The sequence below is a fragment of the Bactrocera tryoni genome, chromosome 3 (assembly GCF_016617805.1).
Source record: "Bactrocera tryoni isolate S06 chromosome 3, CSIRO_BtryS06_freeze2, whole genome shotgun sequence".
NCBI classification, from domain to species: Eukaryota; Metazoa; Arthropoda; class Insecta; order Diptera; family Tephritidae; genus Bactrocera; species Bactrocera tryoni.
The window spans coordinates 79,093,542-79,115,424 of NC_052501.1; the positions used below are offsets into that span (position 1 = coordinate 79,093,542).

At 31.0% G+C, this 21,883-nt stretch overlaps 1 protein-coding gene across 2 annotated transcripts; it reads left to right on the top strand.

Annotated features, from left to right (window-relative positions):
• Positions 1–3,554: 3,554 nt before the first annotated feature.
• LOC120771689 lies at positions 3,555–12,825 on the top strand. 2 transcript variants are annotated; one of them, XM_040099822.1, is made up of 3 exons: positions 3,555–3,606; positions 11,332–11,707; positions 12,669–12,825. In XM_040099822.1, the coding sequence occupies exons 1-3, from the start codon at positions 3,555–3,557 to the stop codon at positions 12,823–12,825; spliced, it is 585 nt and encodes a 194-aa protein (XP_039955756.1). The 2 variants fall into 2 exon arrangements, with proteins under 2 accessions (XP_039955756.1, XP_039955757.1); XM_040099823.1 differs by having other exon boundaries at positions 12,672–12,825.
• The last annotated feature ends 9,058 nt before the right edge of the window (positions 12,826–21,883 follow it).

Here is a 21,883-nt window from a genome sequence, read left to right on the forward strand (position 1 = left end):
CAAAGTGACTCGTTACCGTTAATAATGAAGTTAGGCATTCCTTAATCAACCCTGAACTCACGGTTACTGAGCTCTGAGATAATATCGCGCCCTCTAATAGAGCAGATGAGCATTTCTCTAAAGGAGGCTGTACTCCGGAGCAGTAAATATACCGCAACTTCGCCTCGAAAAACACTACAATAGCCAGGAAGTCTGAAACTGAAGTTGATAAAGATCACCAACCTTCAGCAAAAGCTTCGAGCCATTCATAAAGCAGCTCACTGCCCCTCACGACCCAAAGTCAAAACGTCTGAGGATTTACGAATGTTCAGATATGTATTCATTTAGCTCAGGTTCTCTAAGCCTGGTTGTAATTTTCGGCTTAAATAATAACGAATATTTTTACAGTATTTCTGTCCAAGGATCTATGATGCAAAAATTTCTCGAATCAATTTACCAAAAAATTCTCGACCGAAGGACTTAAAGCTGAAAAAGGGTATCAGTACTCCATTGTTATTAACGTATTTCTGAATCTGTTAGTAAATGGAAGGGATTATCTTATTAATCTAGGACCAAAGTAGCTTAATTAAGAACTTGGAAAAAGCACATCCCAAAAATGTATCATGTATCGGCTGCTCCGATGAATAAAAAAGGTGGAACGTATAAGACATAATAGAACGGAAGCGAGTTCGGGCTATATAGGAATTGAATATATAGGGTAGGACATAATGCGACACGTAAAACAAGGATGGGATGAAATAATTATGGTATAGAATCATATAAAGCCAAACTAAAAAATAGAATTACTAAATAGTCTGATCAAATGAGGTGGTGTTAGATAGAAAGGTAGTTCAAGACTATATGAAGAGATGTAGAACAGATCGAGGTACCGCAAATTCTGGTGCGAAGAAAATCCACAAATTTTTCATGAACAACAATTACATTCACCTAAATTAACAGTTTGGTGTAGTTTTTGGTCTGGTGGAATCATCGGTGCGTACTTCTTACGAAATGAAGTTAGTGACACCGTTAGTGTTAATGGAGAACGGTATAGATCGATGATAACCAACTTTTTATAACCGCAATTGGAGGAAGTAGATCTTGACAACATCTGATTCTAACAAGACGCGGCTACGTGGCACACTGAACGTGCAACAACAGAATTTTTGCGATAAAAGTTTGGAGGTTTGATTATTTCAAGAAATTGTGAAATTCAATGGCCTCTAAGAAGTTGTGATTTAACACTGTTATACCATTAGACTACTTCTTGTAGTGTTACTTAGAGTTATTGGTCCTTAGAAGTATACCAGACTCTTTTCAAGCTTTAGAATCAATATTGAACGTGCTAAGTATTCATAACATACGACTTGATTAAGTCAAAAAAGTAAGTATTTCACATCAAATAAAAAACATTTGAATTTCCTTAACAATTAGTCTGTTTTTTCTTAAAGAAATCATATCACTCTTATTGGAAAACCCTTTATATCATAAGATAGCTTGAAATCAATGATCGGATTTCCTATTCAATCAACAAAAATCGGAGAAAATAAAGAATAGCCTAATTTAATCGGATAATAACACAGATGTAGAGACACAATTAGATAGTATGAGGTGGATTTAAAGAATCTACCCTGATGTGGTGAAATAGGAACCAAGAGTGAATAATGAAATCGAATTATATTGGATCAAGAGCTGAATGCTTTGATCTAATAAGATCGAATAGCATAGAATTAAGAAAAATAAAATCAGATTTGATTGATAAACGAGAAATGCATCGCGACCTAAGATCTATTGTGGCCTCGAATAGAATCAGATTGGACCAAGTTTGCGTTAAATATAAAGAGGTAAAACTGTATACTAGACATTTAGATTTGTACGAAAAGTTCCGAAGAAATTCTAAGTGGATAAAAAAATCGAATTCGAATAAAAGTGTTTGCACGGGATAGAAAAGAGAGAGGAAGACAAAAGTCAAAGAAAATAGCAAACAGAAAAGAAAGGTCCGATCGCATGACTTAGTAAGCAAATCTTGCAACGAACTCAAATCCGAGGAGAGGCAGCATAGTAATATTTCTTTACGCCACTGTACATTTGGAGCAACACCCGGAATCGTGTGCGCCTCTCAACGCTTCCTTTTTTACCAATATTTATTTATGCGCTACGTTCAGACGCCACCGCCATCGCCACTGCCATCACCACTGCCACCACCATTGCCAGCACGGTGACCATTGTGGCCACCTTCGCCAACGACGCGGACGCGGACGCGCATTGATCTCGCTGGCATTCTTCACGGCTATGCGATAATGTCTATGCTGGTGTATGTGCGGCTGCATATATACGCATGTGTGTGTTTGTGTGTTTGTGTGATGTTCACAGTTCACATATCCCATTTATCCGCATATCCGCCTATGCAACAACAATGAGAACAAGCAACCAACAAACAAACGAACGAACGAATGAGCCGTTTGCCTGTCCGCTGGGCCGATTGTCCAATTGTTTTGGGAGGGACAGAGGCAGAGGCAGAAGCCGAGGAGTCGGCGGGAACTGCTCGAAGTCACCAGCAACGAACTTCATTCTTAACCTTAGTAACCGTGAACTTGATTAAAAAGCATTTCGCACATCATTCAGTTCACCAAACGAGCGCGCAAGCGGCAACAGCAACAGCAAAAACAACAACAACAACAAAAACGTTAATAACAACAATGCGAGCTCTACGATAAAGGCACAAAAGTAAAAACCAAAATCGAAACAAAACAGCGACAAGATTTAAATGCAGGTATGTAACTGTATGCAATGCTGTTTGCCCGTATGTGTGTGTGCCTTTATACATGTATGTGTGTGCGTTTGTGTTTGTTTTGGCATGCTGTGTGGAGCCGTAGGGCATGGAGCAGCGCTGCCGCGATCGCATCACATTAGCAGTCGCCAGCCCGAACGTTACCTGTCCTCAAAGAGCAGCACCAACAACAACTACAACATCAGAAACAACAACAAAAACAACTTAGTGACTTTGTGTTTGCGGGTGTTGGTGTATATACTTTTGTATGTATGCATGTGCGAGTTGACTTGCCACTGCCAGCGCTGGCTCAAAGGATTAACCACACACACACACACGCCCGCACACAAGTGTATTTGTAAATAATAGCCGAGTCAAAAACGTAGCGAAGCGACAAAGCGACAGCGAACACACACACACAAAAGTCAAAGCAGTCAAACGTAATTATGTGTGTGTGTGTGTTTGTAATCGAAGTCACAAAGCCACAGTTAAAGACGAAGCCGCCATGGTTTAAGAATTCTTCGGCGAGTCTTCGACTTCAACAACTTTAGAGTTCTTGGCTGTGCGGAGTTTGTGTCAGTTGGTCTTTTGCAGCGATCAAGAACGAACGTGTCTTCCACTCGTTCACGGAACAAAATATAATTTTACAACTACATATATCCTTACAAATATACATATATATATATACAGCAATACTGTGGTGTAGTTCTATATATAATAGTGCAACAAGTTGAAAAATTGGTTATTAGTGTTCGATTAATTGGCGGAAAGAGTCTCTCTTGTTTTGTGTCTTCACGTAGCAGAAATGGCGAAAATTATTTTGATCTGTTTACTGAGCGTGTTAGCCTGCGTCTCAGGTTTGTACAAAACTCTACATACAAACATACACAACATACCTAATATTTAAGTGCAGAACAATTTTTAATGGCAGCAAATCGTTTTTGAAGGAACGGAAGTATCAAAAGGTTTTGAATACAAATTCGAACGAAACTATTAAACATTTCGAAGAAAAATTCGAAAATTTTCATTAGAAATATTTTTTAGCATGCTTTCTGTACAAACATTTTTCAAGAACTTTTCGTCAGCATTCGTTACGTGCATCCCGTCTAAATGCAGCATAAGCTTTATACAAAGTCTGATACAGATGAGCATGGCATATTTTTGGATTTCTGTGAAGTCCTGTATGTATCTGGCGCAGGAAAATTGTAAGGTTGCAAGAATGTTGCTCAACATTTCATTCAAAGAATTTCAAACCAATTAAATTTAAAAATTATTAAAGGATATACAAAAACTGTTTTTATCGAGATTTTTGAATATATTTTTGTAAAAATTAATTAAAAAATTGCCTTTATGCAGATTTTTGCAAGTTTTAGTGGAAAATAGAAAGTAAACCTTTTGAAACTATTTCGGGAAAAAAATATCTTTTATAATTTATTAGCAATTTATGAAATTTAAATAATATTTTTTTATTCGAAAACTTATTTTTAACGAAATTTTTGAATACTTTAGTGAAAAATTAAAAAAATTTTAACCAGATTTTTGATTTTTTCAGTAATAATAATAACTAAAGAAACAAAAAAGTATTTTACCGAAATTTTTGAAAACTTTTGAGAAACAACAAATATTTTCAGGAAATAATAAAAAAAAAAAATAAAAAAAAAAAATTTTATGAAAATTGAAAAATGAAACAAACATGTTTAAAATAATTTATTACCAATTTTTTAAATTTTAATAACTTTTTTTTTTATTCGAAAAATAGTTTTTATGAAGATTTTTGAATGTTTTGGCGAAAAATAAAAATTAAACAATTGCTTTTACGCAGATTTTAAAATTTTCCAGTAAATAATAAAAAAAATATCTTAAGGAAATTTTTGAATATTTTTGAGAAACAAAAAATATTTTTTAAATTATTTAGGAACAATTTTTTTTACTAATATATATTTTTTTTAATTGTTTTATTGAGATTTTTGAATTGTGGTTTTTGTCAAAAATAAAACTTGTTTTTCCATGTTTTAAGAAAAGTTGAAAAAATTTTAATTTTGTGAAAAAATATATATTTTAAATAAATTATTAGCAGTTCTTGAAGATTGTTTAAATAATATTATTTTTTTATTCTAAAAATTGTTATTATCAAGATTTTTAAAAGTTTTCGGGAAAAAACAAAAAATTAAAAAAATAATTTTATCGAAATTTCTGAATATTTGTGAAAGAAAAATATATTTTTAAGTAACTTATTAGTAATTTTTAAGAGTTTTGGTTAAATAATCTTTTTTTTGTTTATTCTTAAAATTGTTTTATCAAGATTTTTGAAATTTTGTATGAAGAAATAGAAATTAAAAATATCGTTTTTTGTAGCTTTATTGAATGTTTTGGAAAAAAAGAGATTTAAAAAATTATTTCTACGAAATTTTGAAAAGATTTCTTAAATTTATTTTTGTTTTAAAAAAGTTTTTAAGATGTTTTTTTTTAATTTTTAGTGAGAGATAAAATTTGTTTTTATCGAATTTAGTCTTACAATGAAAATGGATTAGAGAAATATATAGTTTGTATAATAAAAGACTATAGTGTCAAAGTGTTATTCAATGTGAAGCTTCCAAAAAATTAATTAACACAAAAAACAAAAATACCACAACAGAATATCTACATATTTATATATACACATATATATTTGGTCTAACAAAAAATATTTTTTAATCTATAAAACTTTTTTGTTTTTGTTAGACCAAATTGATAAATATATGTTTTTTAATTTTGTTTAATTATTTTTTTTATGAAATTTTCAGTTAAATTTAAAATATGTTTGATTATTATATTCTTTTAATCAAATCAACAAAAAATAAAATTAAAATGATAAAATTTTTTTTTGTGTTGTTAAAAGTTGCTATACAAAAAATAGGCAGGAAGTGGTTGTAAGAAAAAAGTTTTTAAGGCATATTACCAATTCCTAAAAAATAAAAATATATAATTTGTACAAAAAAATAATCACTATGAAAATTATAATGCTTTTCGTTATTTCTAATTTACTGAATCAATTTGAAATAAAAAAAAAATAAATTTTGCGAAAAAGTTTAAAATAAAAAAAAATTAGAAATATTAAAATATCACAGAATTCTGTGCCAAAATTTGAAGCACTCACCATAATTTAACTCTACAAAAACATAAATGGAACAATAATATAAAATAAAAAATATATAATAATATATATAAAAATAAAATATTTCAAAAATATCATTGAATATTTTTTAATCAAATATATATAAAGATATACTATAAAATAAAAAAAACCTTTTTTAAAAATTTTATAATATTTTTTCCCTGCATTATTCATATAATAACTTATAGAAGCACTCACCCAAAACTTTGCTGGCAGAAATTTCTTAGAGAAAAAATGCTGAAAAAGAGAAAAATAAACGTATGTAAATAAGTATTGAAAAAAATTACTTGAATTAGAATTGAAAAACGAGTAATTATAAATATTTCAGTTTAATAGGCAAACAAGAGCTACATACATACATATCGTCACTTAAATGCAAACCACGCATCATCAAAAAATAAAAAGTAATGTTTTTATTGCTTACGATTTACTACAACATATTATATATATGTAGCATAAAATTTTCAGCTGCCGCTGTCAGATATAACTAAATTATAACCAATATATAACTAAAATATAACCAATATATAACTAAATTATAACCAATATATAACTAAAATATAACCAATATTAACTAAAAAATAACCAATATAACCATTTTATAACCAAAACTCAAATTTTGTTTCAATATTAGTGGTTTCTATTATATCGTTTTTCCTTCGCCAGTAAACTTATGAAAAGTGATGTTAGGTTATTTTGCATTTTTTTCTCTCTTTTTCTATTATTATTATTAATCCCAAATTTATTTAAATGTGCTATTGCACACCAAATAATTGAATTCGCTTTGCCAAACAATTGTTGAAACCGTTAGCCATTTACATAGGCAAATAGCGTGGATGACTATATTAGTTGTGTGTGTGCTTTATATGGAACTTTATTAAATAAGCGTGTGGACTTAAATGTGGTTCTAATAAGCTTGCAATAAAAATATTTTAAGTTGTTAACCGTTAAATAATAATTGTATTAGTTATGAATTAACGGTACGTTGACCTTTTTTATTTAATTATAATTTTTTGGTTTTAATTGAAGCAACACGTCATTGCATATAAATATGTACATACAAGTATAATATATAAAGAGTCGGACATAGCTTTAAAGTGACTCACAAACTTTTTAAATATTTAGTTGATGAATATTTTTTTTTGTATATCTCCAATACTACTAAAAGCATAATAAACAAATAAGTAATAATAATAATATTTTAAACTAAGGACTTAAGCAACGAACTTGCTTCGTTTCGTTGCCTTGGAATCAATAATGGAACTTATTTTGGCAAAATAAAATTTAAAACAGCATAGTACGTTAACTTCGGCTGTAACTAAGCTATAATACCCTTCATACGTGCATTTTTTACAGCATAAAAGGGTATAAAAGGATCTTTATCCTGATTTGGACTGATCAATTTGTATGGCAGCTATATGCTATAGTGGTCTGATCTGAATAATTTCTTCGTATATTGTAGCTTTGGCTTGGATAATAATCTGTGCGAAATTTCGTGAAGATATTTTATGAAATAAAAAAGTTTTTCATACAAGGACTTGATTTGAATAAGCCAGTTTGTATGGCAGCTATATGCTATAATGGTCCGCTCTGAACAATTTGTTCGTATATTATAGCTTAGGCTTGGACAATAATCCGTGCGAAATTTCGTAAAGATATCTTAACAAATAAAAAAGTTTTCTATACTAGAACTCGATTTGGTTCGGCCAGTTTGTACGGCAGCTATAAGTTATAACGGTCCGATCAGAACAATTTGATCGTAGATTTTAGCGCTGGCTTGGATAATAATCCGTACCAAATTTCGTAAAGATATCTTGTCAAATAAAGGAGTTTTCCATACCAGAACTCGATTTAGATTTATCGGTTTGTATTGCAGCTATATGTTACATTGGGCCGATCTGAATAATTTCTTCATATATTGTAGCTTTGGCTTTAATAATAATCTGTGACAAATTTCATGACTATGTCATGTCAAATAAAAGAGTTTTCCATATAAGGACCTTATTTGGATCGGTCAGTTTGTATGACTGCTATAAGTTATAATGGTCCGATAACGGCGATTCTAAGAAATGAGCAGTTTCTTGGGGAGAAAGGAGCGTGTGCGAAATTTCAAATTGATATCTCAAAAACAATATCAATTAATTCACTTAGTTGAGTATAAGGAATTAATAAATTTCCCCTAGCTATTACGTGTATGTGTAAATTTTACTCAAAAAACTCATTATTAAACATTCCTAGAACTCGCAACGGGTTAACACTATTCCTTTCTATATTTACTTTGACACTTGAAACCTAATAAGCGCGGCTAATATTGAATGAGTCATGTTTGCCTGCATACAACAACAACAGCAATAGCTCTTTCATTTTCATTTTTGGTTTGTTTGCTTGTTGCTTTTAAGCCTTTTCAATGCGTTGCGGGCCAAAAGGAGTGCGCACATGCCGTTGCAACTTCCATACAAACACGCAAGCATACATACAAACATATGTACATATATGTATGTAGAAGACATTAGGAGGAAGACATTCTTCGGCGCACACCGGCATACAAACAAGCGAAATTAAAAATGCACAAACACACATACATACATGTTTATAAGAGTTAATGTATGCAAATATGCTTGTATGTTTGTATGTTTGCATATGTAAATAAATAAATTTAAGTGCAGCGCTTACATTGCAGCCAATCAGCCAGTCATGCCACACACACTTACACAAACATACGACAATTTTTAAAAACCGGCGTTGACTGTCACGTTTCCACAGCTGAGACATACGTCAAAACTAAATACACGTTGAAAAGAAATCAAACAAAATATGGGTGCATTGTATACAAACACACACACACACACACACACACACATAGAGAAGTGAAGAAGGTGAAAAATATCAATGAAGCCCTGCAAAGACGCCCAGGCATGGCAGGACATACCTATATTTACATTTATATATATTTACATAAATCTTTATAAGTGTGTTTGTTTGTGTGAAAGCCTGCTTGTCACATTAATGCAGGCATATCTGTTGTACATGCCACCCAGCTGCTGGCTGACAACGCCACACAATGCACTTGTAGAGACAGGCCGCTTGCGTGTGTGTGTGTGTGTCTTTGTTTGCCTTCGCCTTTTGTTTGTACACACACTGATTAAAACTATGCTCACACTTCGAGGTGCTCAAAACAGCCATCGGAAGTGGGAAGCTCATGTCCAGAATAATTTAAAATAATTTATAAAAACGACTGCTTCGGTTGTAGGTGATGCATGTAGGTATGAAGTGCATATAGTATGTTAGCGGATAGCAAAACGTTTGAAAAATATTGAACATTTTTTTATAGGTCAAAAGCATGAAAAAAATATCAAAACTTTTATCAAAAATCCATAAAATTCTTTAAATTTATTTCTTAACTATTTTATATATTTTTATATATGTATGTATTATATATAAATTTTTATATGTATTATAATATATAAAAATATTCAACTTTAAAAAATTCTTAAATAAATTCAGAAAATTTAAGAAATAATTTTTTTAAATTCAAAAATAATTAAAATGATTCTAAAAAATTCAAAAAAATAATTAAAAATGTTAGAAACAAATTCAATAAATATGAATAATAGAATAAAAAATGTCAATTAAATTTTTTGATAATTTTTTAGTTCAAAAGTATAAAAAATATATACAAAATTAATCAAAAATTATACTAAAACTTAAAAAAAGGTATATAAAGAACATATGAAAATATTAAATCATATAACAAATTTAAATATATAAAAACAAAACTCAAAATTATTTTTAAAAACTTTAAGAAAAATATAAAAAATAAAGTAGAAAATGTGAATAAAAAAGTATTTTAGATTTTTCATATTATAAAAATATTAACAAAAAAATATAAATAATATACATTTACATAAAAAATATATATATGCATAAAGAATTAAAAAAAAAATAAATACAAAAATACATAAAAATATTATATTATATGTATGTATATTATTTTAGAAAATAAAATATATAAAAAAAATTTCAAAATTAAATGTGAATTTATAGCTTAAAAATATTTAAAAAAATATTAAAATAAATAAGGCAATTAAAAAGATATAATATTATATAAAAACTACATAAAAATAATATATTATACAAAAAAATTATATAAACAGAATTTCAAAAATAATTTTAAAAAATTGAAGAAATATATAAGAAGAAATATAATTGATAATCTGAATTAAAATTTCGTTGCAAGTATCTGTAGGACAAATAAAAACAACATATAAAAATCCATAGAAATATTATAATATATAAAGTATTTAGATATATACAAAAAAATTCAAAAACAAATTAAAAAAATGAAATACATATTAAAAAAAACAAAAATTAAAAAAAAAAAAAATATTAAAACAAAATGATAAAAGATTTAAAAAAATTATTTTAAAATAAATAAAAAATGTATTTTAAAAATAAATAAAAAAACAATTTTAAAAATTCAAAAAGAAAAATTTTCATAAAAAAATTATTTAAAAAAATCAAAAAAAATTATTTTAAAAGTAATAAAAAATAATTTAACGAAAAGCAAATAAAATAAAAAATGTTAATTAAAAATATTTGAAAATATACTAAAAAGGAAAAACGATAAAATAATAAAAAAAGGTATGAAAAATACAAACAAAAATATTATATTATGCATATAACAAAACAAAAAAAGGTAAATTTATAAAAAAAAATATTTTAAAAAGTTTAAATTTTTATTTCAATTCAATGTCGAAAGAAAAAAAATAATAATATAAATAATCTTCATAAGAATAATTTAAGAAGAAAATATAACAAAACCTTTTTAAGTTAAAGCATGTTCCAAAAAAAAATATAATTATAAAAAATCAAACGCAATTCAAAAATATTAAAGAAAAATAAAAAAATGTGAAAGTAAACTTAATAAAAAAATATATATAAAAAAATTAATATTCTTAAAAATAATTTATGAAAAAAATTTATCAAAATTTTCAAACGTGTGCTCTTCCAATCTATATATTAATATAAATAAAGCAAAAAAAAAATTAATAAATATAAAAAATTAAAGCTAAAATTAAAAATAATTAAAAGTTTTAAGTCATAAAATTTATAGAAGGCACACAAAAAGAAGCCAGCACGACCACAACCTTTCGTTTTCGCTTTTTTATAGCTTAATATATTTTCATTAATTAATGGTTCCCACACGGAGCCATAGGATACAATATCCATATATACACATATGCATTCACACATACTCATTTACAGTACAAGAAAAAAGAAAGGCATTAAAAATGCAATAAAATAAATTCAAAAATATTAAAAATAAAAAAATGTTCATATAATTTATGCATTTATGCAACACACACTCCACACAATTAAAATGAAATTGAATAATCATCAACAACACACACACTTTATATGCACACAGGTCAACGCATCACCACCATTCACCTGGATGGCGTACAATACTTCATTAGCCGCATGAATCCCTATTCGCCCGAACTCAACTACTTCCTCGCCTATCAGTATTGTCGTTCGTTGGGTCTGCAGTTGGCGTCGTTCGAAACGAAAGAGAAAGCCGAATCAATGACGACATATCTGAAGAATGCCGGTTATGGTAATTATGATTTCTGGACTTCCGGCAATCGTTTGGGCACCGGCATGTTCCTATGGATGAGCACTGGCCTGCCGTTTAATGCGACCTTTGACTTCTTCGAGAATTCAGCCGATGCCATACAGGCTGGTCTGCTCGATCCTGTCGATCACAATAGCAATACATCGCCACAACGGACGGCGCGCGACAGGTAAGTGAACGTTTACAGTTTACCGTTGATGTTTGTCTTCAGTCTATGTCATTAAGTTCGTCTTACGTGTTGCGGTTAATGCTTGTAGAAGGCAGAAATGGAAGTTGTTATCAGAGTTGATCTAGTATAGTAAGCATTCCTTACGAGGTCTTTATTGAATAGGTCGTTATGTTCTGGAAATATTGACGGAGTTCTGTGTAATCCCACAAAAAAGCAGCGATTGATAGAAAAATCTCAAATAGTGTCTACTTTATTTGCTGCATGAAGATGATATCTACTCTGCCGGTTTTTTCTGATTAATCCCCTAATTTCGAAGAACACGGCAACAAAATCGTCACCCAGTTCAAAGTTTTGCCCTTAAAAAAGGTTTAATTATTTTGTTTAGATCAAAACCAAATATGTTTTAAAGGTTTCCCAACTAACTGTAGCTGAAAGTCTCTGCAGGCCCTCTTCAATTTCGATTAAAAAGGATTGGTTAGTTGAAAATTGAGGCACATGAGCGCTAGACCGAAGGGGACCTTACTTAGGCCATCATTAGGCACCTGGTGGTAACCAAATTAAGTCATATCCGATGGATTTTGTAAAAAAAACTGATTTTTCCACCCCATCGAACATCTCTAATGTTGGAGCATAAGAAGTCATGGATTACTACAATAAAAAGATTCCACATCTATCATAGACCTGTACACTTTCATTTTTCCTTTGAAATGTTCGCTAAGCAGTGTAGAGACCACAAATAGGAGAAAAGCAACAAAATGATGATTTGAGCTCTCGAGCTCTATAGTCAAAAACTACTGAGAGACCTTGGAAAAATTCATGACTAGATCTCAGGATCCCAGATCAGGTTTAAGGACCTTATACTATATATGTATATATATTATTTAACTCTAATCAAGAAATCTTATGTATATCAAGTTTTTCACTTTACACTTTCGTACAACACTTATTTGACCCTTTACAGCAGTAGCGGCGCTGAAAAGGGTTGCGTCATTTTGAAACAACCCACATTGAAATGGATGCCCGAAGACTGTTCGGCTGTGAAAGATTTCATTTGCGAACAAACCCGATGCTATTACTACAATTACGGCAGTATTCCAGTGTCATCGGCGCAGGGGTAAGGACATCAAACTACTACTCTTACCTAAAAAAAAATCACTGAATTCACAAATCAAACAACAACAAAAACAAATAAATCAATAATAAAATTAATAAAAAACTTAAACACTGACTAATAATTAATAAAAGAAATTAAAGAAAATAAAAAGTAATTGAAATAAAATTAAAATAAATCGAAGAGAGCAAGAGCTAAAAGCGCGCGAGAGAGTGGAAGAGAAAGAGAAATCACAAAAATATTTAATGAAAACAAGATTATGGAGAAATAACTAATATTTGCAGACTCTAAAGCTTGCTTTAAAATTTGTACAACAACAAATCTCTTGCACAAAAACAACAACTGAAAGAAAGCATAGCATTCTGCGTGAATCTGTGAAATTGTTTATTAAAGTAATCTATTTTTAAATAATACGCTAATTTTTGTAAAACTGAGTATATACCAAGCAATATATATTTAAATACATATATATTCACCAACACAAGCGCAACAATGAAGCGTCAATAAAGAAAACAAAACAATACTTACAAATATAGGTGAGCTAAACCCCAAATCATAAAAAATACAATAAAAAAATTAGAGCTAAAACACATTAAAACTAACACTAATACTTAAGTTAACACTTAAACAGTGACTCAGAAAATTGTGCAGGTGTGGATTTCACGACTTTTTATACATTTTTTTTAAAGATGAGAGAAAAAATGTTTTAATACATTTTGTTTTCTAATAATAAAATAAATAAATTTTAACAAAAAAGTTTGTTTTTTACAAATTTAACAAAACAATTTTTTTTAACAAAAATTTTTCTTATCCAAAAAAATAAAAAAAATTCTAATAAATAAAAATATATTTAAATAAAAAAATTCCTCTTTTACCACTTTTCAGCATTATTTTTTTTATGAAAACACAATAACAATAAAATTTAAGAAATGTTAAAATGAATAGCAAATCTATTGAAACAATTTTTTTTTCGTTTCTTACTGTTTTTATTTTTTTTTTAATTTTAGCAAAAAAATATTCTGAAAATTATAAATATTTTTTTACTCTTTTAGTTTTTTGTATTACCATTTTTTACCGGAATTTTTTTCAAAACTTTTAATTAATAATAAATCTATAAGTATAAAAATCAAAAAATGTGTTTCTAATATTTTTCTTTTAACCCTTTTCAACAGTAATTTTATTTTTTGATAATTTTGGCAAAAATATTCCAAAAAAAAAGAATTACATAATTTATTAAACATGTGTACAGGATGTAAATCATTATTTTAGTTTCTAAATATTTTTTTTTTGAATTATTTGAAAAAATTTTTTTAAATCTTTTAATATGTATAAATAAAAAAATTAATAAATTATAAATAACGCGATGTAAATTTTAATGAAACAATAATTATTTTTTTTAATTTCAAAAAACTTAAGATTTTTTTAATAAGTTATTTTTAATTGCAAAATGAAAAATAAAAACTTTAATAAAAGATTTATTTTCTTTTAAAATGCAAAAATTCAAATTTCAAATAAAAAAAGAAAGAAAACAAAAGAGTATACAAAAAAAGATTTTAATTCCGAAAAAAAATTAATTTCAAATTGAAAATATTTTTTAAAATTGAATTTAAAAAAAATAGTAATAAGATTTTTTAAGAAAATTTTAAATAAATAATAATTCTTTTTTTGTTATTTGAAAAAAAATTTAAATAAGTTTCAAATAGAAAATGGGGATTTTTATTAATAAATTATACTTTAATTGCAAAAAAAAAATGTAAAAAAATAAATAAACATTTCAATAAACAATTATTTTTTGCCCAAATAAATAAAATTTCTAATTAAAAGTAATTTTTTAAATTAAATTTCAAATAATTAATAATTATTTCTTTTTCAAATTGAAAAATGCTAAAACAAACTTAAATTTTCAAATATAAAATAATGATTTTTATTAATAAATTATTTTAATTACAAAAAAATGCAAAATAAAAAATTTAATTAAAAATTATTTTAATTTTAATAAAAATTTAACTTCAAAACAAAAACTTTTTAAAAGTATATTTTTTTAATTGCAAAAAACATGCAAAAGGAAAAATTAAATATTTATTTAATAAATTATTACTTTTTTTAATAGTTTCAACTATTAATTCCAAACAAAAAAAAATTATTTTATAACTAAAAATAGTTTTAATATAAATGCAAAATAAAAAATAAAAAATTATAATTTTTTTTTAATAAATTTCAAAATATATAAAATTTCAAATAAAATATGAAGATTTCAGCAAAAAAAATTAATTCGAAAAATAAAAATTGATAATAATAATTATTATTAAAAGAAAGAAGTAAATATTATAAAAAAAAATACAAAAATATTTGAAAAGCAAACATCATATAGCTTATACTATTTATACTCTAACGGTCAGAACACACAGTCTGCATAATTTTCTGAGTCACTGTTTGCGCCATATATGCATTTACACATACTCATGTAGTTTGAAGAAAACTCGAACGACGTTATAAAGCAATTAGTTTGTCATTTCTCAAGTGCAAATAACGTTTCATTTCGCTACTAACAAGCCTACAATAGCAATAACAACAAACACAGCAACAGTAGAAGCAGAAAAAGTACCGCAAATAAATAGCTAAAATGAAATTTATGCCGCTTTTTCGAATTTATTTTTTCATACTTTTTACGACCACAATTACTAACCTCAAAATTGTAACCGTTTTGTATATGTCCATAACAGATATTTTTAAGAATTTCGTGGTTTGGGGCTTAGCTGCTTGTAAAACAGAAAGACAAAGATCTAAAGCAAATGTCTGTTCGAAAAAAAATTACAAAAAAAAAATAAAGAAAAAAAGTAAATTTTTGAGTTTGCCATGTTTTGGTGTTTATAATCAGCGCTGATCGGCTAACAATCAGCATAAAACGTGCATTAAGGATTATACATATCTACACACACATATCATGTCGCCTCTTTTGTATTGCTATTTGTAACAGTAAACTCTAAATACAGTTGTTTGTATGTAATGTCTCAGTAGTGGCTTGAAAACGCAACTCTTTTGCACCTCTAACTCTGAAGCTTTGTGCCGTCGCCATGTGTTCGTGTGTATGCGTGCATGCCACAGTGTCAACATAAAAGTCGATACGGTATATTAATGACCATATAAATATGGACAGACGAATGCAGACGAACACATGCGCACGCACACACGCTGACTTTCGCAAGCTTTTCTCTTAAGCGCTATTACTTGACTGCAATCTTATTTTTATTGCTGGAAATTCATTTCTAATTGCATTTTTATTGCGTTTTCTTTCATTTTCCCCCCGCACGCACATAAACAGCCGTCCAGTCACCTCGACCACTTCACGCCCCACTGTCGACCCCACCAAGCTGAGCCTATCCACAACTCCGTTGCCGCTCACCATGTCCACATACACACCTTTCTCGAAGCGCTCCCATCATGATGACGAGCATGATGAGCCGCAGCTGTCTTTTGTCTCCTTGAATCTCGATCACGATCTGGAGAGTGGCGAAGAGGAGGCCAAGAACGATGAGCACGACACTGAGCACGAACACGAACATGAACATGACAGCTTCGATGCTGACGATGAGGAACCGGAGGAGGAGAAGAAGCGCACATTGCCCGTCTATGAGGGCAACAATGATTTGCATATTGGCAACAGCAAAGAATCAGCCGAACATCAAGTCGAACAAGATGTACACAACGATGCACAACAACAACAGGAAGCGGGCGAAGAGGAAGACGATGATGCCGCCAACGAAGAAAACAACTCGGCTTCGCATGAGGATAGCGGTGATGATGTCGATACCAAGCGGAATACGGTTGGTGAAGATCAATTGAAGACATTGCCGATACCAGCTATTGCTGCGCCCGCCGAAGTGCCCACTGTTGAGGTGCGTCTCAAGCAGATCTCACAGGAGATTGAAAAGATGGCCGCTGCCAGCAATGAGAATCAACGACATAACATACCAGCGGCTGGTGTATTACATCATGACAATAACAACAATGATGTCGATCGACAATCGTTCCTCTCGCTCACCGATCTCATACGTACACTACGTCCGAATAATAAGCAGATAATACCACAAATCGATTCGGATTATTCGAATGCTATGCGTGTGCTGGGCGAGACCTCAGAGGTGGTTAATAATGAGGATGTGCACAAGTTCTAAGGCAAGGATATGTAATGAAGAAGAAAAAAAGTAGGATAGAAAGAAAGAGGGAGAGAAAGAGAGAGAGAGGGAGAGAAAGAGGGAGAGAAAGAGAGAGAGAGAAAGAGAGATGGAGAGAAAGAGAGCGAAAACCGCAAAACAAAAAAGAAAGAGGAAGATCTTAGAAATGAGAGCGCGATCATGAGAAAAAAGTGAGTTAGAAAAGAGAGCGAAAAAGTAAAAGAAAACGAGAAATCTTAGAGATGAGAAGCATGATTTTGTGCAAAAAAAAGGAGAGAAGGTGCAAAAATATAAGAGAAAGCGACAAAAATACAAAAGTGGAATAGAGATAGCGAAAGAAAGCGTAAATAGCAGAGTTAAAAATAAAAGAAAGATAACTTAGCGATTAGAGAGGGTGATCTTGAGCAAAAAAACACGGAGAGAAAGTGCAAAAATATCAGATAAAAACACAAAGGGATGTGCGAAAGAGACAAAACATTGCGAGAAAGAGACAGAGCGATGTGAAAAAGAGAGCGAAGCGCTAGAAGAGTATTAAGCGCGGCAACGGAGACAATATTACATGTAAACCACATATCACTATATAACGCATAGATCCTTACGATCTCGCATTTACTGTTATGCGGTAAAATTATAATTTAAAGAGAGAAAAAAATATTTGAGCGTAACTTGAAAGAGCATTATAGATTATACCCACCACTATTGTAAACCTTGACTAAGTAACTACTGATCTTAAATCGCTAATCCTACATATATTTAGTAATTTTGCAAACGAGCACGATTCGTGTTGCAAAAGCCTTAACTATACGAACTATGCCTTAAAATGTAGCCATAAGCTGCAGTAAAATATTTTTTGTAATGAAAATCTAATTATTTTTTGAAGCCCGAAAAGTATTAAAAGAAAAATTGTACGTTTCGGCTAGACGGCAGGTGATCAACGTGTCTAACGGTTACGCGTAAAACTGCAACGAATACAACGAGCGAGTAAAGCGAATAAAGCGAGTACACAAACCTAAAGCAACAACGTGTAGACGAGCGCAGCACCGGCGCACGCTTCGTACATGTTCGTTTGCAGTGGCCGAAACGTGCGAGTACTTTCACATGGCGTCAGTATTAACAAAAAAATAAGAAAAAAACTATAAAATAAAAACACAAATTAATAAATTATAAACTAACTCTAGTAAGCGCTGGCGACGAAGACTACTTAGCACGGAAATTTCATGAATTATTTGCGATGAAAATATTTTTAAATTTAAAAGTAAATACAAAACAAATATTTTTAAAGAATTTTTTATGCGAAAAAGAAAGTAAAATTTCATGAAAAACAATGTAGTTCGTGTGTGTACGAATTATATAATATTTACCTAACAAAAAATAAAAATAAAATAAAGATTGCAATAGAAGTATGTACCACAAACGATTGCTATCGGCAGTAAAACTAGATTTGTAAGCGTAAAATCTAATGTATGTAACTTTTACGAGCCTATACAGGGCAAATGAAAATTTGTGCGCGTATGTGTATTCAATAAAAACATACATAAAACTATAAAAGATAATGAATTTTAAATTGAGCAGCTGTAGATTAAGTTATAAAACCGTAATTGCTTACTCCATTAACCCTGAAAGCAGGAAATGCCAGTCAGTGGAAATATACTAACAATATGGGTATGAAAGGGATGGGTATAGACATACGTAGATAGAGAGGGAGAGAACGAGAGATACAAAAAATAGCTTCGGCTGCATCGAAGCTATCATACCCTTCACAAGTGCTCTTCTTAAAGCAAGAAAGGGTATAAATGATCTTTATCTTGAATTTTATCGGACAATTTGTATGGCAGCTATATGCTATAGTGGTTCGATCTGAACAATTTGTTGGTATATTGTATAGATTGTAGCTTTGCTTTCGGCAATAAACTATGCAAAATTTCATGAAGATATATCAAGAAATAAAAAAGTTTTTCCTACAAGGACTTAATTTCTATATATAATATATGCTATACCGGTTCGATCAGAACAATCCCTTCGGATTTGGTAGCTTCGTCTTGGACAATGAACTGTGCCGAATTTCATGAAGATATCTCATCAAAGGAAAAAGTTTTCCATATAGGGACATGATTTCGAAGGATCAATTTGTATGACAGCTATATGCTATATCGGTTCGATCAGAACAATTTCTTCGAATTTTGTAGCTTTGCCTTGGACAATGAACTGTGTTAATTTTCATGAAGATATCTCGTGAAATAAAAAAGTTTTTCATACAAGGACTTGATTTTTATCGGACAGTTTGTATGGCCGACAGAGAAGTAGAGAGAGAGAGAGAGAGAGAGATGTACTACCGATGCAAAGAGAAAGTGAGCAAGAACTCTTTCTACTGCGTAAGCTGGAAAGCATAGTTCAGTTAGAGATGGACAACGAACTCTACAAACGGGGTAATAACTGCGGTTCTTAAAATCAGTCGATATAGTAATATCTATATATACGAGTATATATAATTTCCTTATAGTGCTGTAGCGGAGCCATTGGCCAAGGTGGAGTCACTCACCGAAAGTGATCCTCTGGCTCTACGTCCCCATAGTCAAGCCCACTATGTTCTATGGAGTCTTTATGTGGTGGAAGGCTCTAGAAAAGACCACACTTGCAAAGAAACTCGAGCGCGTTCAACGGGCGGCGCTCATCGGCATGTGCGGTGCTCTAAGGTCCACTACACCCATGGCACTTAACGCCATCCTGCACATATTGCCCGTGGACATCGCCGCAAGGTGTATGGCTGCGAAAGTTGCCATCAGACTCAAAAGGTCTGGGTTCCTAAAAGAACACGAATCTGAACACTCGGAAATCCTCACTCACTTTTACTTCATACCGGATCACTTGGATCATGGAGTGGCTAAACCGATCTCTTACGGCTGCGGCCCCTTCTCAATCCATATACCGGCGAGAGAGTTGTGGATAGGAAGAAGCCATTGGACGAGAGGAGTAGTGAGCTTCTTCATGGATGGGTCAAAGCTTGGGGGAAGGTTGGTGGAGGGGTCTACTGTCAGGAGCTCTCTACAAACTCCAGTTTCAGACTTCCTGACTATTGCTGTGTCTTCCAGTCCGAGGATGCAGCTATTAAGGTACTGCTCCGGAGTGCATTCTTCTTCAGTGAAGTGCACTCATATAGCAGAGCGCCGACAATAGCCTTGAACTCAATAACAGTGCGTTCAGGACTGGTGAAAGAGTGCCTAACCTCGCTATCAATAGCATCGAGTGTTTTTATGAAAATATTGGTATGAATGGCAGACTTCTGAAGAAAAGGTATCCTAGAACCGCTATCGGTAGAATGGGAGGCGATCAGTGCTCCCGTATCCTCTTGTGTTCCACTAATAGCGCTGGACCACCATTGGTACATGCGATGTCGCAAAAGCCTTTTGGCTCAAGAGCGATCTAAGACTAGCCTATCCCTAGTTTTGGGGCTTTTATATACTAGTTGGAAATCCTACCAGACACCATCTGCAGAAGCTCTATGGAAGAAGATTAGGTGGAAACAACTCAAAACTTCCTTCTTGACTTTCTGGCGTTTGGGAGCTCAAGACTTAATCACCTCGGAGCGCATACCTTCAGACATCCACCGATACTGAGTTGTATAACTTGTTTTCGATCTATGTAAAAGGCAATGTGACGTATTTAGCCTTAAAGCAGACTCCTTACAAAGTCAATACAACCTAAAGATTTGGTAAATTCATTACATTTTTGGAAAATTTCGAAAATTCCATGAACTTTTCAGAAGAACGAGACTGTAAATATGTCTGTTCTTTTAGGTTTCTTCTGTACCATCTCAACATTTCTGACGAAAATAGAAGTCAAACCACTTTAATGTGATATATGTAAGTTCACTTGTGGATCTCTCGTCTTTGGCTGCTACTATTTAACTATTAAGATTTTTTTCCGACAAAGCAATCTAAATCTGTTGTCTTCTTGCATTGAACCGTTACTTTTATCAGAAAGCGGGAATAAAAATTCTAAAACCAGACAAAAAAAATATTGGTCAGTGATGCCATCGTGTGACTAATTAGCATAAAGAAATACGTATGCATATTGGCCTGAATAACTGGATTATGCGCTTAAAAGACTGCAGACATTAGGGAGGTACTTAAAATGTACACGGTTTCACATACAAGTACAACTTTTGATTTAAACATCGAAATGTTGCCTTTCAAACGTCAAAATAAAACATTTTCTATGGAAGCTTAACAAATAATTAATGCCGATTAGGTGCGCAGGCTTCTAAAGAAATGTATATTGAGAGAATTTATTGAATCTGAAATTGACCTTGTCCCAAAACGATTTATCGTTAGAGATCAACATTTCTACATGCTAGCATTACCCGCGTTGATATTGATTGTGGAAGCAAGCTTGAAAAAAATCGGTTTTGAAATTTTTAAGGATCGCCCTAATGCGCGTACAAACACTAGAGTAATTAAATGACTGCGTCAAGAAGTCTACCAGCAACTTTCTTTTTTCTTTGCAATTGCTGTCAATACATACGCCCATCATACTAATAAGAATCTAGTAGTGTTAGAGATTCTTTGCCGCTACATGTTTCGGATTCGCAATCAATTAAAATGATGATTCGAGTTATTAGCAGTTTTTCAGCAAACCTGTCTGTTGGAAGGTGATACAAGTTCTGTGCAAATCAATCGATATCAGGTAGGGATATTCCGAATTACTTGTACATACATACATTTGTACATATGTATGTATATACGTAAGTACGTGTGTACATACATATGTATGTACTATGTATGTACGTAAGTACGTGTGTACATACATACATATGTATGTATGTATGTACATTCGGGATTTTGGTGAAAATTAATTTATTAATATTTTTATATTTACAACTAATGGAGTTAC